We start from the raw sequence: 20,407 nt of genomic DNA, 5'->3' as shown, positions 1-20,407 counted from the left end.
AATCATGCACATTTATCTCGAATACGCCCGCTAAAAGTTGTAAGTACCGCAGAAGAAGATAGAAGAAGTATATGTGTCTGCTTCTGTGACAGCGCCAAGGAGCAACAGCTCCGACTGTACCTAACACCTCATTTATTTTCGCCATGGCGCCCTTTGTATTTCTTGCCAGCGACCACCTCTACTGTGCGGGTGTTCCAGAAACCTTTGCCACCGCTTGACAACAGACCCCCTCTGGTGCTCTTTCCCCCTCGCAGACGTGGCGAACATGTTCTTCGTGGTGCTGTTCACGCTAGAGATGCTGCTGAAGCTGTACAGCCTGGGTTTCCAGGGGTACTTCGTGTCTCTGTTCAACCGATTCGACTGCTTCGTGGTGATCAGCTCCATCCTGGAGACGGTCTTCACCTACACCGACATAATGCCCCCGCTGGGCGTTTCCGTGCTGCGTTGCGTTCGGCTACTCCGGATATTCAAGGTCACCAAGTGAGTCCGAATAAATTGACCAGGGGCGGCATTATCGTAACTGTACCTTTTAAAAACGTCCCTTTTGAGTCCCTTTCATCGTGACGTACTTCCGGTTAAGCAGTAAGCGTTGGCAGTAGGTTTGTTGCGTTTGCGTTACATCACTTCCGGTCGTTTGCTTTTAGCCAATCAGGGCTCGCCAAAAGGGACACTTTTGAAAGGGACGCAAAAGGGACAAAACTCGAGAATACCGCCCCTGCACGTGACTCCATGGAATGCGCCTGGAATGGAGTACTCCTGAAATACTCTCTGTAATACCGCCTATGAAAGTCTCGCCTATGACTTCTTGAAGTAGTTCCTTGTAGGGACCAAAATTATGTTCTTCGAAGCAACTTAATGTTTTGTCATAACCGCATCCTCCGCTCCCTCGTTCTCAGGTACTGGGCTTCGCTGCGCAACCTGGTGGCATCGCTGATCAACTCAATGCGATCAATCGCCAGCTTGCTGCTACTGCTGTTCCTGTTCATCGTCATCTTCGCCCTACTGGGCATGCAGGTGTTCGGCGGGAAATTCAATCGGCCCTACACGGACAAGCCGCGCAGCAACTTCGACACTTTCTGGCAGGCTTTGCTCACGGTATTCCAGGTGGGTTCCTTGTTGGAGAACGCCGAAAGGGATCAAATGCACTGGGGTCACGTTTGACGGTAGAAGAGTAAGTGCCCAGTCTTGGAAATCGGCGAGACTATATGTGACGCCACCGGGCTTAGAGAAGATGGAGCCTGAGGCATGGAGGGGAGAAAAGTCATGAGGGGCTCTGACGCCACGTTTTCCGAAGCCGCGCTCGCCATCTTAGGATGTCATCTAGCGAACTAAGCCAACTACCCATTCTTATTGTCCTCTTCTGTGCCTCACCTTCTCCACCGCTACTTGTGTTCAAATAGTAGCTGCTCGGACTCAGGAACGCAAAAGGAAGCGGCCGACGTCGCGAAACCTATTACTAGACAAATGTGCCAACAAAGCAACCGTGGCGCTGGGTCAGCCCTCCTTCGAGTTGCCCTGCCCCTGCAAAAAAAGAAAGAAAAGCACAGATTCTAGAGATTCCTGGCCTGAACATAACAAGAGTGATAACATGGTTCCATTGATCTTACAAGAATAAATAGACTGTTTACTTGACGACGGAAAGATTACTGGGGGACGTGCGGGGCGGTGACGAATATGATTGAGGGAGATTTCGCGAATGGTATGTGCCTCCTCCACAAAGTTGGCTTTTTGTTGGCTGCCACACTAAATGCCTACAGTATTCACTGTACTCTCAACAAATGGCAATCTGTAGCATGGCGCCTCTTGCAGACAAATACATTCCCCAATCTGGTCCTGTACAGCCATTGTTACCCGGGGCTCTACACGAGCGAATGTAAGCTATGTACGTGCAGAGCAGACCTGCGCCATATTATTTGGGAATGTCCCCAGAAAAAGAATTCGTTAGGTGCTTTGCTATTAATTAAGACCGAGGAGCAGTGGCAAACCGTTCTGCGCAGCTCCGATCCGGATGTACAGATCCGGGTTGTCCAAATGGCCGAAGACGCCGCCGGAACCCAAGGACTTCTGGCCGCCGTCTGAGGGGGTGAAGAGGCTCGTCCTCCTTTGCATCAAAACCATGTTGGACAAATAAATGTTGTTTCTCTCTCTCTGTCTCCCAAACAAAATCACCAACAGTGACCGGATGGTCACAAAATAGTGACCTATTCTACTTCCACACACGGGATGAATGAAACATCCATCTAAAAATGAAGCCAAAGTGAACTAAACGTAAAAATTGCGCTAAGCGCACTTTTTTACATGAACTATTTCGAGCGTGTAAACATGGTTCTTGTGTCTCCGTCGTGTGGCATAGTTACCTGTGGAGGGCGCAGTGTGATGGTGTGATACGGCTCCCCTGCAGATCCTGACTGGCGAGGACTGGAACGTAGTGATGTACGACGGCATCCGAGCCTTCGGCGGCGTGGGCTCTTTCGGAGGCGTCGCCTGCATCTACTTCATCATCCTTTTCATTTGCGGCAACTGTATCCTCTATTCGCGCTCGACTTGCTCCCTAAGTACTCAAAGAGTCGGTGATGACACAGGGTGCATGCAGTCTTACAGCCACTAAAATCTTGCATTCTTTCCGGTATTCCTTCGGGAGGAACAGCTTCAGATTGGGCGTCCACGCCACAAACGTACCAGCAGTGGAAAGCGGGAAGAAACTGTTTTTACGCCTTTTCTTGAATGATTCCTTCTCTTGGGAACAAAGATAAACATGCACACATTACGTTCGCCTGCACGAACGCACATTTTTTTTATTTTATTGCGCGAAACTAATTCGTTTTCGGGGTGAAGGCGGTACCGAGACGCCGCCATGCATCTGCAGGTACCCAGATATCTCTGCCCAAAGGCGATGAGCATGCTTTGAGGTCATGAAATGCCTTACACGGTTGAAATATTGTCATGTTAAATAATCATTATGCTTATGTACACCCTCCGGTTAATAGTCCTGCACGCCCACCGAAGTAAAAAAAACACCGAAGCACTTGTTATGGGTTTTACATGCGAAAACATCAATTTCGGATCGAACGCCACAGGGCTCTCTGCACCGTGCGGTACAATGAAACCGGTTCAACCAGAGGACCCCCCCCCCCCTTTTTTTTTTACGTGCCTCTGCATGTTTGGGGTCATTTTATCTGCCTTTTATTTTTCGAGTGTCACTCTATAAAACGCCGCGCAGCCAATGGGCGCTCTTCTTAGGGTTTTTGTGTTTTTTTGGTGAGGCAGGCTCTATGGAACGTGTAGCGCCTACTAGGAATTTGTGAGCCTGCTATAGACGTCCGATTTTTCGCTGAATGGGTACGTATCGCTTCCGCTCGAATACCCTACGTCGCATTCACGATCATTTTAAATTATGTTCCAAACTTTAGTGTTCCTCTTTCACGCTGTTTTCTCTTACTCGGATTCCATAATGTAACGCCAACATAAGCTTCGGTTCCGAAGCACACAACGCAGCCGCATTCACAGCGCTTCATTTGACGCAAGTAGTGCCGGAGTTTTGTTTCACCACGAACAGCAAGAGAGTGACATCACGCCAACACGCCCCTTGGAGGCGCTGCGTAAAAACCCAATCGCAATAATGAAATGAGAAAGCATTGGATGCTTTATTCAGCGAAACGCTCGGTGTCTGCGTCGGCGGCGTATGTAGCAGCGAAGCAAATCCTAAGCCCACGTCGCTGGAAAGCACTTCATTGCGCGTGGTTAGCGTAATTCAAACACAAGAACAAGAGTGTACTGACAGGTAACGACGTGCTCGAAACCGGGTGCAAAGTGCAGAGCACGCACCTCGCTGTCCTCACCCAGCGATATAACCAGTCACCAGTGAGCCAGGCCGCAGTGCATAGCAGCATAATTCTCATAAATACTTCCAAATGATTATGATCTGCAGCCATCATACTAACATAGAAAGGGTTAAAAAAGAACTAGTACGTATCTGATCGCTCGCTGCAAATGTCGCCGAAAGACGATAGTCTTCTGTCGCCCCTGCCACGTTACTGCCTGTCCTGTACACGTCTCACCATACTTTCCCGCCCGTCTCATTACTCCCATGATAGATGCAATTGAGGTTTTCTCAATTAAATTCAATGTTCCCGCTTTCGCACTCATGGCGCTCATTCTGTCGACCCCTATTTTTAGGGGCCATAAGAGAAGATGTGACTTTGTTTATTTTGAAACACCTAGCCTTCAGTACTCTACTCAGGTCCATGTCAGCCGCGAAAGACGTTTTATAACCGAAAAAAGGCAAGAAGTGCAATGACGTGCTATGGGTAGGAGTGAAGTCATATCGGCCAGCAGTAAAACAATTTTCAGTGTGTTAACTGCCTGTTGGCGTTCAAATGATGCAATCAAACGAAACTAGAGGGCCCATTACAATCGTCCAGTGATGTGTATTAGCGATGGGTAAGCTTGGCGGCCGCCAGTCCCACAACCAAGATTCTGTGGCATCGTAGAAAGGTTGCCGGAAAGCGGCCAAGCAGTCGGCACTGCTTCAAGCGTTTTTTTTTAATATCTCCACTGTTAGTTCGAAGTTGCGATAAAATTGGTGCCATTGTTGTCGGGACAAAGCAGTCTTTCTAATTAATAGAACTTTTATTTTGTGTCACGAGCCGAAGGCTTGTGCGCGAGCAGTTTTTGTGTTATGTAGCTGAAATAGTGTTCTGGTTGCGTTTTTCTTTTGTTTGCTATCACAAAAACTTCGTCCACGTCCGTTTATAACTAAAAGAACACTCAATGCATCAGGTATGTATTAGTGTTTTGGCTCAAATATCAAAACGCTTTCTTTTCGGAAAACAATGTAGTCAATTATGAAGAAGGAATGATTGCAGGTTTAGTTGTTCGCAAGTTTTTTTTACATTGTACACTCTCGTTCAAAAATTCTTTCTTAAGTAGCCCAAGAGCGACTATTGTCTTTAGTCTTTAATACTTCACGCCAATGCAATCACAGCACAAGTCAACATCTATCGCAGCGCCGAATTCAAACGATCCTCAGAGGCGTTCAAGTGGACATTAAGGCTTTCGCGCCTAGAAGTGCCTAGGTGACCTGGGATGTTTTCTCCCTCGTCGACATGCTTTGTTTTAATTCCGCAGAAATACGATATGCCTCTGCAGTGAAGAAAAAACAAGCAGCTATGACCGGCAAAAAGGGCTATGGAGAACAAAATCTGTTTTTGAGGGTCAGATAACCAGCACTGCACGGCGCTTAGAAAGTGGCAAAAAAAGTGGTTATTTCTACGGCAGCAGCCGCAAAACGCCCGCCCCACTCCCTACTGAGCTTTCCTTGACTGCATCCTCCACTGAAGACATTTTGCTCAACGTATTCTTGGCCATTGCGGTAGACAACCTGGCTGACGCTGAAAGCCTCACTGCCATAGAAAAGGTAAGCAAGCCCCCCAACTTCCTACATTGTTTTTTTTACCAAATTCGTTTGCTTAACATCTACGGGTGAGGGAACAGATGCACGAATGAATGAATGAATGAATGAATGAATGAATGAATGAATGAATGAATGAATGAATGAATGAATGAATGAATGAATGAATGAATTTGGTTGTCAACCCCACAATGAGGTTTGGCGCGGCATTAATAATTCAAGCATGAAGCGTTCTCCCACTGACTAAAAAAACAGCAAACCAGTTCTTAAACAGTTAAACTCAAAGGAAACGGCGGATGTCAAACAATTTAAAGTTGCTAAGCCAAAAATACCAGAATGAAAGATAGCTCCATAGCACTACGCGGTCACCAAAGTTTAAAAAACGAAGTACCTGCCCTGTTTTTCTGTTGCAAGACAAAGTAAGGCGATGCCACAGAAATAACATCATTGACAGATTCGAATTATCTTCCTGATCGATATCTGTGTGTAAGTGTGTGCGCGCTTCCATGCAATCCTGCACGCATGGCATGTAAGGAAGATGCATTACAATTCACAAGGAATGCCCGAATTGACGCGATGCCCTGGGCCAGATGGGAGCACAACTACGAATTATTTACAAGCGGGCTACTGAGGCTGTCGTCTCTTTCTTTAGAAATTCAGTACGGGATAAATTCTTCCTGCGTCCCGACTCCGCGAAACTTTTCAAGGTGCACAGTACGAAGCAAAATCTTTTTTGCATGTTCGACTATATGTAGTGCTCCCCTTAACTATCTAGCAAGTGAAATTTCCTTCGCTTTGGCGCAAGTTAGGCGGCAAGTCTACGCCACAACAGTCATCACAGATGCTGCGGCCATTCGTGTGTTTTTTTCCTGGCCCTTTGCGTTATTTTTTTCCTCTTTTCGGCAGAACTTTTTAAGCGCCTGATCGTGACTTTGGTGCCAGCATTACTGTTTATATCGGCGTACCTGAGAGAACCATATATCGGCGAGGATGAGGATAAGAGAGACTGAAAGCACAGATCAGCGGATAATGCATGACGGAGATAGCGGAGAGAAGAGAGTTCGAGTAAGAAAGCGGAGGAGGAGGGCACGGCGAAACAGTAAGGCGAAAAGTGGAAGGGCAGAGTAGCGAACGAGTACCGCCTGCGTCGGCCAGAAGATGGCCAGCTTGAGGTTTACGTTTTCTCTACCAACACCTCCGGTCCTCGTTTTAGACGCTTCCAGTACCCAACACTTTCCTTTCCACTGCAGAAGTACAAACCCTTCGGTCTTTGCAGCCGAACATCCTAATCAGTCCATCCCATCTCTACCTCTACCATCGCTCAGACACATTCTGTCTCACCTTACCCCCTCCGTACGCAAATTCCAAGCACGTAGTTTCCTCTTGTCTTGTCACCGAACAGTCCCTTCCTTACCCTAACCCTCCTATTCCAATCTTACCAGCTGGTCATGGTCTTTGTTGCGAACGAACGCCAGTAGGTTCAATTCAGACCGCAAATAAATTATTTCTTACACCTTTTTCGGCCCCATGTTACCTACACAATACACCGCTACACATGTCAACAGTGCTCTCAATTAGGCTCATAACAGTTGCATGTCCACACGCACCAACTTTCACCCTACTCTCTAACATCACACTGCCGCAGTGGCTGAAGCTGCCAACCAGCTTGACCCTAGCCGTACTAACCGTCTTGGCGCGTCAAGGATTCATTGACAGCACTCTGGAGCTTCGTCCGCGCGGCCTACATGGCTGGGCATTATTACCGTCTTCCCTGCCCTCCCCTTCCCGCTGCGGATTCGGCCGTCCTTTCTTAATAAAGTTTGCGTCCTTCTTCCTAGCCATCCAGCGGGTGCTGGCAGAGAGGGCTCATCTCTCCAGCAAGCCCCAATGTATCCCGCACTTGGACCCCCCCCCCCCCCACTTACCCCTGGAGAGCGCCCTAAGATAGCGATTGCTGTTGCATAACGATTATTCTCTCTCTCTCTCTCTCTCTCTCAACTCTACGATTCGTTGATTGCAGGAAGAGGAAGAAGAAGACGAAGAGGAAGGCGCCGAGGAGGACGAAGAAGAACGGCGGAAGCGGCTGCGCCACGAGCGGAAGCGGCGCCTGAGGCGGCGACGGCGGCGGCGGAGGCGCAGGCGCGAACGCAAGCGGCGCCAGCAGGAGCAGCAGCGGCAGCGCGAGGCCAACGAACAGCAGCCGAACAACAACAACGGCTCCGGAGGCGGTGGAGGAGGCGGCGGTCAGGACGAGGCGGCCACCGACGCCCGGACCAACAACAACGGGGGCCACACGCCCGCCGACAAGGCGACGGACGCCCCGGCCGGCCACATGAACCACGCACCGCTCATCAAAATGTGAGCGGGCGTTGCTTCCGGACGCTGCCTAACGCGTTACAAGACGAAATAGAATGTTGTTGAGTTTTAAAGATGAAAAGAACGTAGAATGGGGCTAGTTGGTGAATTGCGGTACCTATACAAAGACAAACGGGACGCTAACCAGGACTTACGCTTTGTCCCAGTCCTGCTACAGCGTCCTATTTGTCTTTGTATACGTAGCGTAATTCATTTTATTTTGAAAGAATTCACCTTTGGTACCTCGCTTAGTAAAGTTTGATGTCGGGCTAGTTGGTGTAACATTCTTTTGAAGGTAAGTTGCGCTTGTTATGCTCACACAGACCGATGCAGCAAAAAACGTGCACTTTCACGAGAAGACGGCGCAGTCTCCTACTGAAAGTGTACGGTTTTTCCTGTATCCATCTCCGTGAACATGACAAGCGCAACTTACCCTCAAAATTGCCTCCCTCAGCTCCCTTCCAATCAAAAAATGGTGTTTTTAAACCGAAAAAAACATTTAAAATTTTCCAATCTCGCGCTACAATGACATAATAAGTGCAAGAGTGACGCAATTTGGGCCAGCACTAAAACAACGTGTTAACCGTACGTCATCATTCCAGTGATACACTCGGACGTAACTAGAGGACCCACTATAGAGCTGCCCAGTGATGTTCCTTGACGGCCGCCAATCGGACAGACGAGATTGTATTACGCCATGGTGAAATCGCCCGAAAGTGGCCGAAGAGTCGCCACTGATTCATTTGTTTTCCTTATTATCTCCATTATTCGTTTTGAAGGTCGCAGTAATATCGGCATCATTCTTATCACGACAAAGCAAGTCTTTTTTATGCACGAAACATGTATCGTCATGGTCCTTTTAATGACCCGTGTCGCAGAAAAGAGGAAAGGGGGCGTCGTCGGCGGGGTCGACCGTGGGCGAGAAATCGGCGCGAGCGCGAAACCCGCAATGACACGTTGCGGCACCCACCGGACAGTACGGCACTGCCCACAATAGATGGCTTGAGAACAGTGGACGAAAGTTTTGACCGGTCGCGGGTGCCGTGTGTGACTCAAGAGCATCACGAGTGAAGGCTGATTGCGATGCGAGAGGGGCCTGGCAAAGCTAGAGCGCAGTCCTCCCATTTTTAGTGGATCCAGGCACTGTACGGTGCTCCAGGATTGATAAAGGCTTAAGCCGCGTTCCCCGTTCGGACGCGGGAAGCGGAAACACGTCGCCCGATCAGGCGGTGTTCACACCACGACCAACTATAGTTGGTCATGGTTGACACTTGCGGCGAGCCATGATTCGACTGCGTTTAGCGGAGCTGTTACCCGACCTCTGCGACTTCCTTGGTGCTTCCACCATGTGCTGTAGAAAAATGACACTAGTGCGACACGAACAGGTAGAAGGAAGGAAGGAAGAATGTAGAAGAAAGGCAGGAAAGTTAACCTGGCTAGAGCCTATAGTTGGTGACAGCTTAACTCTGCAGCGGCTTTTCAAGATCAAAGGGATTTTGTGTTCATCCGCAACCAATGGCGTCTCGCCGTTTGTGTGACGCCTGCGACGCACGTTTGAAAGGAGAACTACATCCAATATGGCCGCGCTCGCTTCCCCACCGCTGCTGCGCTGTCGAGCGACAATGGGGTTGCCGAGAACCAACAGCTCTGTAGGCGATTTGTGTTACGAATGTGCTGTAGTGCATCAAGAAGCCGCTTATCGTCACCTGTCCCGTGTGTGTCTTGCCGCGTCGTGGTTTGTACGTACGTGAGGAAATCGTGGCGGCACTGGTGGGCTGTTTTGCGTACTCGGAACGTCGTCAACGAACTCGATCTGAGAACGGCAAAGCGTCGAAGCTGCATCTGTTGCTGGTGTGATTGTGGAAATTGTGTCGGTGTAACGCAACCTTTGTGAAGAAATAATGCGATTTGCTTTCGTCTACGGCAGTAGCGGTGACAAGTTGCGAGCGTTTTCGTTTGTTGCTGTGAGCGTAGGCTGCGCCCGATGTTGAGCGCAGGCCAACGTGGTGTCCGTCCGGCCCGACGCGGATCGTGCAAACGTGTGCGGCGTGTTTTTTGGTCGGATACGGCCGCTCGTACAGCCGAACACGTTATTAAGACGATTGCCAAATCTTACAATGTAAGGTATCTTTCCTTGCCGATTCGCGCATTGCTTTAGCCTGCTGGGGTACGAACGGAGCAGCGGTGTGGCGTTTTTTTCCCCCTGGCGTAAACAGGTATGATTAAACCATTATTGCAGAGACTCGCGAAGAAGTAAACGTTCGTGCACAATTATCCGAGACTGAGTTGGGTAGCTTTAAGAAAATCGGTATGAACCTGCCTTGCTGCGAGAGACGGGTGCATATGGTGTTCTGTTTGTGCCAATGGGCACATTATCGAACATACAAAAGTATGAACGAGTGCGAGTATTGTTGAGGTAATCAAATGTGGTTGCGTTTCATTTCTTGACTGTCATTGGTTGGTTGTAATCATCAGTAGCATTTTTGAAATGTATAAGAGCGCTAAATAAACATCGAAACTGCATGATTGGTGGATTTTGAACCACGTCGTTGAAGGAAACCGGAAATGTGTGGCCCCGCAACATGACCACGTAGTTTTTTATACATTGCCAAAAATACACACGCGCACAGCTTTTTATTATGCCTGCTAAGCTTATGGTGCGTATATTCCCATCGCTACACTAAGTGGCATCAGAGAAACTGACTATGCATGTACTGAGGCTGCGTATTTCGTGTGCAGTGGGGATGACAATGAGGATGACTTTTTCTTTTTCCTGTGAAAATCATTCATTCTTCGGAATGAAACATATATAAACGACATCATAATCAGATGGTTATACTGTCAGCCGCTCATATTAGTAATCATGCGTATAAACAGCTGCAATATAACGAACTATTTTTTTCTAACCGCGGAGAGTCAGCTAGCGGCCAAACAACGCTTGTGGGCGGAGCTGCACTCTTACCCTGTCATCAACTATAGTTTGCTATCCTGCACGTGGGAAAGGGGAAATGGGCAAAAAAGAGAGAGGAAACAAAAGAGGAAAAGTTGGACCAGACACGTATGCCTAGCACTGAGGCACTGACAGTGATTGACACTGGAGGCTCTCAGTCTATAGCCTAGTGTTCAAGTTCGTCGCCCGTAGAAAACGTAATAGTTCCTTAGTCGCGGTCTCAGCGGAAATCACTGTAGAACACATGGTACTGACCTGGAACAGTGCCGAAAGCATTGCGGGTTGCCGGAGGCTCCGAAAATAACGAACTCAAGCAGGCTCTTTTCAAGATATTATTGCAGGAAGAAATGCACACGTGTGCCTTCACGCCACAATACTCGCATCCCGCTCGCAAATTTCGCTGCTTTTCAGAAACGCAGAAGTTCTGACGCCTCCGAACTCTACGGTATTAACTGCTTGCCGATAGACGTACGAAGAGGCTGCAAGCCAGCCTACCGTCCCGCTATCCATCCAGCTAGTGCGAATATTACTTGCTTTTACAATTCAAACACGTTTCTCCTCACTGATGAGACGCGCTGTTCGTTGGTTCGTAAACGCGTACATTAAAACCACTGACCAATACATCGAGGTGCACAGAAAGTTGCTTGCCGGCCCGTCGGGCCGGCAAGTCGCAAGTCGGGTCCCAAGTCTGGCCGGCTGGCAAGTCGGTCCGCAACTGCGAATATGCCTTAGTTGTGTAGACTTTCTTTAGAGCCTGTTCTTAACCTGATGCGGCGCATTGAGTTTAGATGAATTGTGGGTATACAACGTACAAGGATGAAAAATACTGGCTGGCACAGCACCACGTTGCCTTTGAAAATCGCGAGGCATTGTGGGGCATCCATTGATTGGGTTTCTAGCCTGTCGTGGTCAGGACAGAACACACCGAGAACCTTACAGGAATTCCTGCTAAGCGAGGTTGAATAGCGGCTATTGTGGAGTGTGGGGATACGTTTGATTATGCACTCTTTAAACCTCGCTGGGCTTCTGTTCTTTTCAGATCTAAAGAAAAACAAGAGAAGGTAAGCACATTTCATATCCACGCCAACAAATGAATACAGCTTTTGTCTCACGTAGATAAATTGCTTCTGGTTTCTTTCAGACACAAGTACAAATTAAGGTAGAAGACACAAGTGCTGATGACGGAAGCGCGAAAAATCCAGGTGAGCCGGACCTTAAATAGGAAATGCGTTACTGCGTTGCAATTCTCTGAGCATTTTTGGCAGCAAGGCGTGCGCACGTGGAAAACTGTGGTTCTTATGTTGACGGCGTCGATTGCCGTATCTCTTGCCGACGCACCTTCGCAAACTCCATTGGAATGTATCGCACAAACATGTATCATGAGGCTGTAACGTGTTTTGGCACGCCAATTGCGCTAGAGTAAAGTACACACCATAGGGACAGCGAAAACTATAAACTGCACCAAAAGAGCTACTAATGTGTATTGCTGTTCTATTATCCAAAATAAGACAGCAAAGATGCAGGAGGGAAATGTTGCAGTAATTTGCATTGGAAATGCAGTAATCTACGGGCTCCGTAATTGTCTTTGTGATCAGTGCGATCGCTTAACCAATGATTGTTCTTACTGGACAAACCACTTTTACTATACACTCTGTCTACAGTGCCATTGGACGCACTCCAAGAAACTCCACTAAAGTGACGTTCAATGGAGTTTCTTCAGGAAACCTCGCGCCTGGCAACCTAACGAATATATAACGATCTATCAAAGCTCTGAAAACTAACCTAAGCCATAGAAATTGTATCTGAAAATGAAACTACAAAATATGACGAGAACCGTTCTATAACGAACGTCCTCTGTAGTATTTAGCTAAGGCGAAACGTCTACGTCACAATACCACTATAAAATGTCTTGTTTCGTGTCAAATGTGAGTGCCGTCGTACGGCACTCTAGCCATGTCTTTAGCGCTGAGCTTCAGCGCCATCGGACGGCACCTTATACACTGCGTTCACTAAAATTGGCAGTACAAGCCCTCACGTTTCACATGGACACGCTTTAGGCTAAGTGAAAGCAAACCCTCCAATTGAAGCTGCCGTGCACTGCTGTGACGGATTGCCGACCTCAGCCAATACCATTTTCTGTGCGTCAAAATAATTCAGGGCTCATCGTCCGTAATGTGTAGCGCCTTTTTTGCTGTTGAGCCCGCCCCGTGAGTTGGACCTGTATCGTTGACCGCAGTTGACCAAGAGGAAAGCGACGATGACGATGATGACGGTAGCGACGAGGAAGACGAAGACGACGACGAAGACGACGATGAAGACTACGGGGACGAAGAGGAGGACGTTGGGGAGGAGGAAGACCTGGACGATGAGGAAGAGCTGGACGAGGAGGCAGAGGAGGAGGAAGAGTACGAGGAGTCCGTGGCGTCGGCACGGCCGCGCCGCATGTCCGAGCTCAACATCAAGACCAAGATCCGGCCTATCCCCAAGGCCAGCTCGTTCTTCATCTTCTCTCACGACAACAGGTGAGTGCTGACGATGATGACGGTGCTAACTTTATTAGGACCAGAGCTGGGGTAAAAAAAGGAAGGGGAAGAACGAGGCTTGCGGGACTCTTCCCTTTAAGATGGCGGGTTCGATACGAGTTGAGTGATTTCGACGCCGTGAGATGGGTGTTTTGCTATATAGAATAGGGAACGAAGTATGTTTGTTGAATACTGTTTGTAAACTGTGCCCACTGCATACTTAGCAAGAAGTCTGACACCTAGAAATTCAGTTTGCCGATAGGCGCCGGCATCTTCGACACGCTCATGCACTTGCTTTATCGGGCTTTGGTAACCTGGAAACCGACATTAAAGGAGACATGAAGACAAAACACAAGTTTGTGTTATTCGAGAGATTTCGTGTTTTATAGTGCCCCCAGCGCTTGTCCGTATGCAAACGATGCTTTATTCACTGAGAAATGAATTAATTTAAGTTTGATTTTCCCGCTAAATCGTGCGTTTTTGTGGTCTGCAATGACGTCACAGGGCCTTGTTTACCGTTAGTGAACCTACATGGCGCCACCACACCGCGGCAAGCCGTTTTCTGCCTTTGGTTTGTTTGTGAACGTATTTGTACCTGGCTTTTTGTTCATGAAGACAATCGTTTTGTGAAACATGGTTCTCGCTCGACAAATACGGTCACGTAAGACATCGTCGCTTGCGTCAATCGGCCAGTGTCGTCTGAAACAACCCCAAAGCCCCGCAGTCCTGTGCAGCTAAGCCAAGCATAGTGCGCGCAGTATCAGCAGCAGTATACGCATTGCTACTTCTATGTTTACGTGTGCTTTCGTAACTTCCACTGTTTGCCCCGCCATTCTTAGGGCTTTAAAAAGAATCTGCTGTAAATTTAAGCGCAAATAGCTTGTTCGGCAAGCTATAAGCTCTGCCTAATTTGCGTTTGCTTTTAGCGCCCTCCGCCAATCGCAGAGCTGTCTGGTATGACATCATAACCTATCTCTTTATCACCCCCTTTCTCCTCTCTAATCTTTATATCCCCCTCCTCCCGCTCCCCACCGCACTGGGTTGTATGCAGGTGAGCCCCCAGTTGGGCTCAATAATATCACCAGTGCACTTCCTTTTCCTTTTCACCCGAACCACCTAAGAAGAAGTATGACATCACAGGTTCTGTTGCGGGAAATGAGCTAGTGGGTCGCATAGCCATTCCCTTTTTTTCCTAATTATGTAGCTTATTTGAGCGAAGTTTACGTTAAAATGGTCTCAGTATGATTCTAACGAGGCAATCTTTTGAATGAACCAAACTTGTGTTTTCTCTTCATGACTCCTTTAAAGCAACAGACTGAGGCGTGTTACGCCAAAAGTCATGCTGAGCATGCGTATAGCCTTTAGGACCATGCGAGTATTTGCACGCTGGGTGTCTCGGCTTTGCTAGTAGCGTGCTTGCACGTTGCGGATAAAGCTGGCACGCACTGTATAGGCTACGTACGATGGTGGCACGATGTCGTCAAGTCCTTGGGGTGGCTTTTTAACGAGCTCAGTTCCTTTAGAACTTCGTAGACTAGTTTTCAGTGAGATTCCACAGCATTCAAAGTGCTGACTCCTGAGAAGATTTTTTTGCTTATTTCACTCTCTTTCCCTAACACGCAGATTCCGAATCCTTTGCCACAAGATAATCAACCACAGCTACTTCGGTAACTTCATTCTCGTCTGTATTCTCGTCAGCAGTGGTATGCTCGCGGCAGAAGACCCGCTTCGCTCAAACACTGACCGGAACCACGTAAGTCTTATTGCCGGTTCCTCCCTCACCGATCACCCTCAACGAGCACAGCCGTTGTCTTGTTGCCTTCGCAGCGATTGAAAAAGTCAAGCATTGCAAAATTAAACACGCCTAATGCTTAATATTTGCGGCAGCTTTGAACCCTACCCGCCGCGGTGGCTCAGTGTGCTGCCGAGCACTTTTCTGAGGGAGGCGAAAAGCAAAGAACGCCCGTGTGTACGAGATTTCGGCGCACGTTAAAGGTGTCCGGGTGGTCAAAATGAATCGGGAGCCACCACTAGGGCGCGCCTCACCGCCTGTCTAGCGTCGGTGCATTAAACCATACAATCAATCAATCAATCAATCAATCAATCAATCAATCAATCAATCAATCAATCAATCAATCAATCAATCAATCAATCAATCAATCAATCAATCAATCAATCAGTCAATCAATCAAATCAGCTTTGAACCCTGTGAGAAGGGAAGGGGCACGCAACTAAAGAGACATTCTGCAATGCACCATGAGTGTATGGCAGAATGTGTTTGCTGCATACTTGCCTCAAGTACACGGCAAAGCAGAAAAGGCAAATTTGGCGGTGAATGTTAGGAGGATAACCGACAACCGGCGGACCACGAGTGTGGCAGAATGGTATCCGTAGTCGAAACTAGAAGTTGGAGACCGACAATTCGGTGGCGGGATGAAAAGCATTTCTTATGGTGCGTAAATGCCTTACTGGTCGCAGAGTGTGTTGCTTGGCACATAGTTGCAGGGAAACCTTGTGAAGTTTCGTGCTGCCACGTTATGTGCCCGCGTGTCTGACACGATATTCCGTTCCGAGATAGGTGCATGCCAGGCACTTCGGGTGTAATGCGGAAAGTTAATGAAACGTGTTGGTAAGCCGTGCACCGCCCCTAAACCGACCTAAAGAATATCAAATAACTCTTATTTACCCAAAGAATGCGCAGAATTGAGCCGAGAGAACATTTCACTGTACAAAAAAATTACCGGTCTTGCAAAATATTTGCCACTGCTGGGGCTTGAACCCAAGTTATTCGTGGAAAATAAAACCGCGGGAATACTGAGACCAAACAGCGGGGTTCTTTTAGCAATTCCCTAAATGAATAGAATGAGTGTTCGAAGCGAACTAGCAGGCACGCTGGGTGCGCACAGGAAGGGTCGTGCTTGTTCCACAGGGGAACGTAATTTCCCTACTGCTGATGAGGTCACGACAACGCAAGGCGACAAACCAAAGGTATTGCAGCACCGGCCTTATTCTACAGGTTTTTCCGTTCAATTTAATCCTGTCGCCATGCAATTTAATCCAGGCGCTAGCCAATTTAATCCAAGTGCCATCTAATTTAACCTGAACGCCATCTAGTGTAATCAGGTGCCAGCGAATTTAATCCAGGTGTCGACCAATTTAATCTTGGCGCCAACCAAATTAATCCAGCTGTCAAAAGGTTGTTCAGGAGTGATTTATTCGTAATTAGGCGCAGCTTTGCTGACATTGTTGCGCATGGTGTAGTGGAAACTTGGTTTCTTGAGTCATTATGTGCGAAATATCTTATTCGCACAGCTTAATAAAAATTTACTAACACGCGGAGACCAGAAGAGCGGTCTTGTTTGATCCGTTGGTGCCGTGTGCTGATCGTCTGCAAGGTCGTCAGAAGTGTCGTCTGCTCGCGTATTGTCACGCCAGCAGACTTGTCAGAGTATAGTAACGCGAGCAGACGATACTTCTTATGCGAGCAGGCGATATTTCTGACGTCAGCAGACGATATCATAATTTGGAAATAATAATTAACACTCCAGAAAAGCATTGATTGATTGAAAATCAGAATCAAAGGGCATTTAAGCGATGTGTTTTATCAAAGGAGCACCTGAATAGCATTGTTACGCAACAAGAAGAAGACAATGCTGCTGACGTGAGTTATCCTCGGCGCTCTCGCAGACGATAAGCTTACATACAGTAGCACGCGGCACCAGCGGATCAGAATAGACTCTCTCGTGATCTGCGAGTGTTAGTAAATGTTTATTAAGCTGTGCGCATAAGATATTTTGCACATAATTTTGCATGTATAAGATTTTGCACTTATTTTGCACACATAAGATATTTCGCACATCAACAAACACTGTTTTCACCACACTACGCGGAACAAAGTACGCAAAGATGCGCCTAAGTTCGCACAAAACACCCCTGAACAACCTTTTGACAGCTGGAATTTTTTGTTGGCGCCCGGGTAAAATTGGTTGACACTTGCACTAAAATCGCTGGCGCGCGGATTAAATTTCACGGCATTTGGATTAAATTAGATGGAACTTGGAATAAATATGCTAGTGCCTGGAGTAAATTAGATGGGGATTGGATTAAATTGAGCGGGAAAACCTATTGCGACTTACGTCATCTACTAGTCGGCCGCGTCGACTTGAAATATTTTTTGCAGTGATCTCCACAGATAAAAGAGATGGCTTCATGAAAAAAAGTTCGTCGGTAAAACAAGGCACGCATTTTGTTTTTATTACAACAGTTTGTTGTTCCACTCGAATGTTATATTGTTTGCAGGGCGTTTTCATTTGTTTTTCAGCTTGCTTTTTGTAATTGCCGGTGATGTGCCATTTGGATTTCCTTAGTTAGTTAAATGCACCTTACTAATTTTATGACAACGCGCGGTCATCGCACAGTTCTGTGGCGATTATTAGGATCAACACTCAACATTTGAAACTATGCAAGGCTTCGTGCAGAAGCGTAACTGTTTTCATTACGGCCCCTGAAGAAAAAAATTCCAAAAGTAAGCAGGTACAAAAGAAGGCCTAAAAAATGGTATAATTCGTTTACAGCGACGAGGAAATTAGGACCGCAGACGGTACATTAAAAGCCGACTATCGCAGTTTATTCCAGGTTCAAAGCTGCGGATTATTATACAAGCAGCCGCTTGCATGGTCTCTTCAGTTGTTTGCACGGAGAAAAATTTATCACCACGTGTTCAAATTTATCTCGAAATCACTTTCTCTCGCAGCCTCTTGGCGGCACTTCACTAGCCTTGTGGCATTAATAGAAAATTTCGGAAATTTATAACATTTTGCGAGGAAATAATAAACTAATACAAATATTCTGACCCTAACATTAAAGAAACCAAATAAATTCACCCACGTCGTTTTGTTAGAATCAAGATTACTTCAACCTCAAGCTGTCTAAATTTATTCTTGGTTCACTCGGCCTAGGTAGTCTCTCCTTTGCTGTAAAGTTGTGTTTGAACTGGTTTGTATAAATTTTGTTGTGGCTTCTACTACGCATATTCTATGCCCCTGAAGTTTTCGAAGTTGTGTTTATCTTGAGTTTCGAACTGTGCTTCTCTGCCAGTGCTTAATATCTGCGCATTTTCTTTCCAGATCTTGAATTGCTTTGACTACTTTTTTACAACTGTTTTTACCATCGAAATTACGCTCAAGGTAAGGCGCACCAATCTTTTATCGCCGTATAATGAGCATGCGTAAAAACACAAAATGCAGTTCGAATTCAGAGTAGTTAGGGACATAATAGCATTGAACGTTATTTACGTAAGCAAGTTGTGTAACGCTTTCATGGTACCATTTCTCCGTTTAAATGTTGCCAACAACAGTCTGTTCGAAATGAAGAGTTCCCGCAGATATTGTTTGCACGATTTCTTCTGGCTAGTTATCTGCCCCGTTTGAAATTTTCCCTTTATTGAGCCAGGCATCCTTTTTACCAGGATAGATACGATGGTTTTGCAAGGGATCTGGAGCTTGCATTGATATAGAACATCTACGAGAAAAAATTGATGAAAAATAAACTGCCCATTAGTGGGAATTTTTCTCTGCTGCACCTCATGAACGATTGTGGGCGTTTAAGTGATTGTTGAACACCTAAATTTTGGTGAAAAACACGTATTAGCTATACGTGGCTGTATTCTTTCATCATCATCATGAGAAGTTAAAACTTACATGTTTCAGGCAGAGATAGCCATTTACAGAACTTGAAAACGCGCACTAAGTTATATATCTACATTTGTATTAGTATTAATATTTTATAAAATCTATTTTCACTTATATTAGTATAAGTATTATATATCTCAGTACTTTAGTTATTTCAATAATTTCAGACTTTGGAAGATTAGGTGTAGCGTTTTGTTCCGTTGTTTTCGACTCCTGGGTTCCCCTTTTGTGTCCTACATGCAGAATTAATGAACGAAATGTTTATTGGTCAAAAGAAGTTTTTACGGCACCCACCCGGTGGATAGTATCCTCAGTCTGGGTCATCGTGACTGTGCCCCTTTTTACCAGGTGAATCTGGATCGTAGGGTATTTGCAGGCCAACCGCGCCGTCCACTGTTGTATGAATGGGTTGAAATTGCGTTGCAGCTCCGGTTTTTTCTGGTATTCAGATTCAAAGATTCAAAGATTTTAGTTCCGCAGATGTACGAGGAGGAAGGCTGTGACTAAAGGCTACAAAAGGCTGACAGAGGTCCGAGCCCCCTTTGGAACAGTGCAATAAATAAGGAAAATTTACAAGCTGGAAAATCTAATGTTTGGTTGATGTAGAGCAGCAGACAATAAAAAACAGCAAGAGCAATGTACAATAAAGTACATTAAATTACATCAAAATAAAATGTAATAATGTACAGTAGGACAATCAGAGTAGAACTATGCGTTTTAAATACACAACTACAAAACCACAGCTTAAACGAGAAATCGGCCTGATACCTAATGCTGTAGGGTGCCACATGTTTGATAGTTCAAGGGTCTTAATACTCGGTGGAATAGATGGCGTGGACGAAGGAGCGATGCGGATGCAGCTTAGCCTGAAGCAGTCCGAGGGTAGCGCATGGCTTCACTGTGTGTGGGCTGGGGGCGTGGATCGAAAAGTAGTAGTTTTTTTCTGTAGTGGGTTCAGATTTTCGTATACTGAAGTATAGGAGGTTGTTAGTTAATTGCTAGTGGGGACGGTTCTCCCTTGAGAGAAACGGCCCGGCGTATATACGCGGGGGCGGCGGCGTGAGCCACCTCGTCCCCCTCGAGGTATTCGTACTCCGGAACCAGGCTAACAGGCTTCTTGGCTGGTTTGTGGGTTACGCAGTGCCATTTTGGAGGTGCGACTTCCCTGATAATTTCTTCAAGCTGCCTGAGAGCCTCCTCTGATCGTGTTTATGATAGTGTGCCTTATGACAGCTTCTTGCGAAGTTTCTTGGGCGATGCAGTTTTGACCGTGCTGGACGTTAGTGCCCGCCCCTGTCTATTCACTATGGACACAGGCAACATGGGCAGGGTGGTGTGGATAAAGCTTGCCCTATTGGCCGCTGCCTACCAATAATAATAATGACCATGGTTAGGACGAACTCATGCACTAGCCATAATCTTTTAGTCTATAGCAGCTCTGTTTTCATTAATGTATCGGCTTATTTTCTATTCTGACATG

At 46.8% G+C, this 20,407-nt stretch overlaps 1 protein-coding gene across 7 annotated transcripts in view; it reads left to right on the top strand.

Moving 5' to 3' along the window:
- Positions 1–20,407, top strand: part of LOC144158632 (muscle calcium channel subunit alpha-1-like) — a 649,353-nt gene that overhangs the window by 545,859 nt on the left and 83,087 nt on the right. For all 7 annotated transcript variants that reach the window (XM_077689654.1, XM_077689653.1, XM_077689656.1 and 4 more), the window contains 10 exons: positions 255–480; positions 897–1,104; positions 2,402–2,522; positions 5,340–5,416; positions 7,431–7,768; positions 11,755–11,776; positions 11,857–11,917; positions 12,952–13,237; positions 14,861–14,990; positions 18,364–18,423. In XM_077689654.1, coding sequence (XP_077545780.1) covers positions 255–480; positions 897–1,104; positions 2,402–2,522; positions 5,340–5,416; positions 7,431–7,768; positions 11,755–11,776; positions 11,857–11,917; positions 12,952–13,237; positions 14,861–14,990; positions 18,364–18,423 — 1,529 coding nt within the window. The remainder of the gene's footprint in view (positions 1–254; positions 481–896; positions 1,105–2,401; positions 2,523–5,339; positions 5,417–7,430; positions 7,769–11,754; positions 11,777–11,856; positions 11,918–12,951; positions 13,238–14,860; positions 14,991–18,363; positions 18,424–20,407) is intronic.

The sequence above is a fragment of the Haemaphysalis longicornis genome, unplaced genomic scaffold, assembly GCF_048455015.1.
Source record: "Haemaphysalis longicornis isolate Haplotype H1 unplaced genomic scaffold, Haemaphysalis longicornis Haplotype H1 scaffold_10, whole genome shotgun sequence".
NCBI lineage: Eukaryota > Metazoa > Arthropoda > Arachnida > Ixodida > Ixodidae > Haemaphysalis > Haemaphysalis longicornis.
The sequence above is the reverse complement of the archived record's forward strand: the minus strand, read 5'-3'. Positions and strand labels throughout refer to the sequence as shown.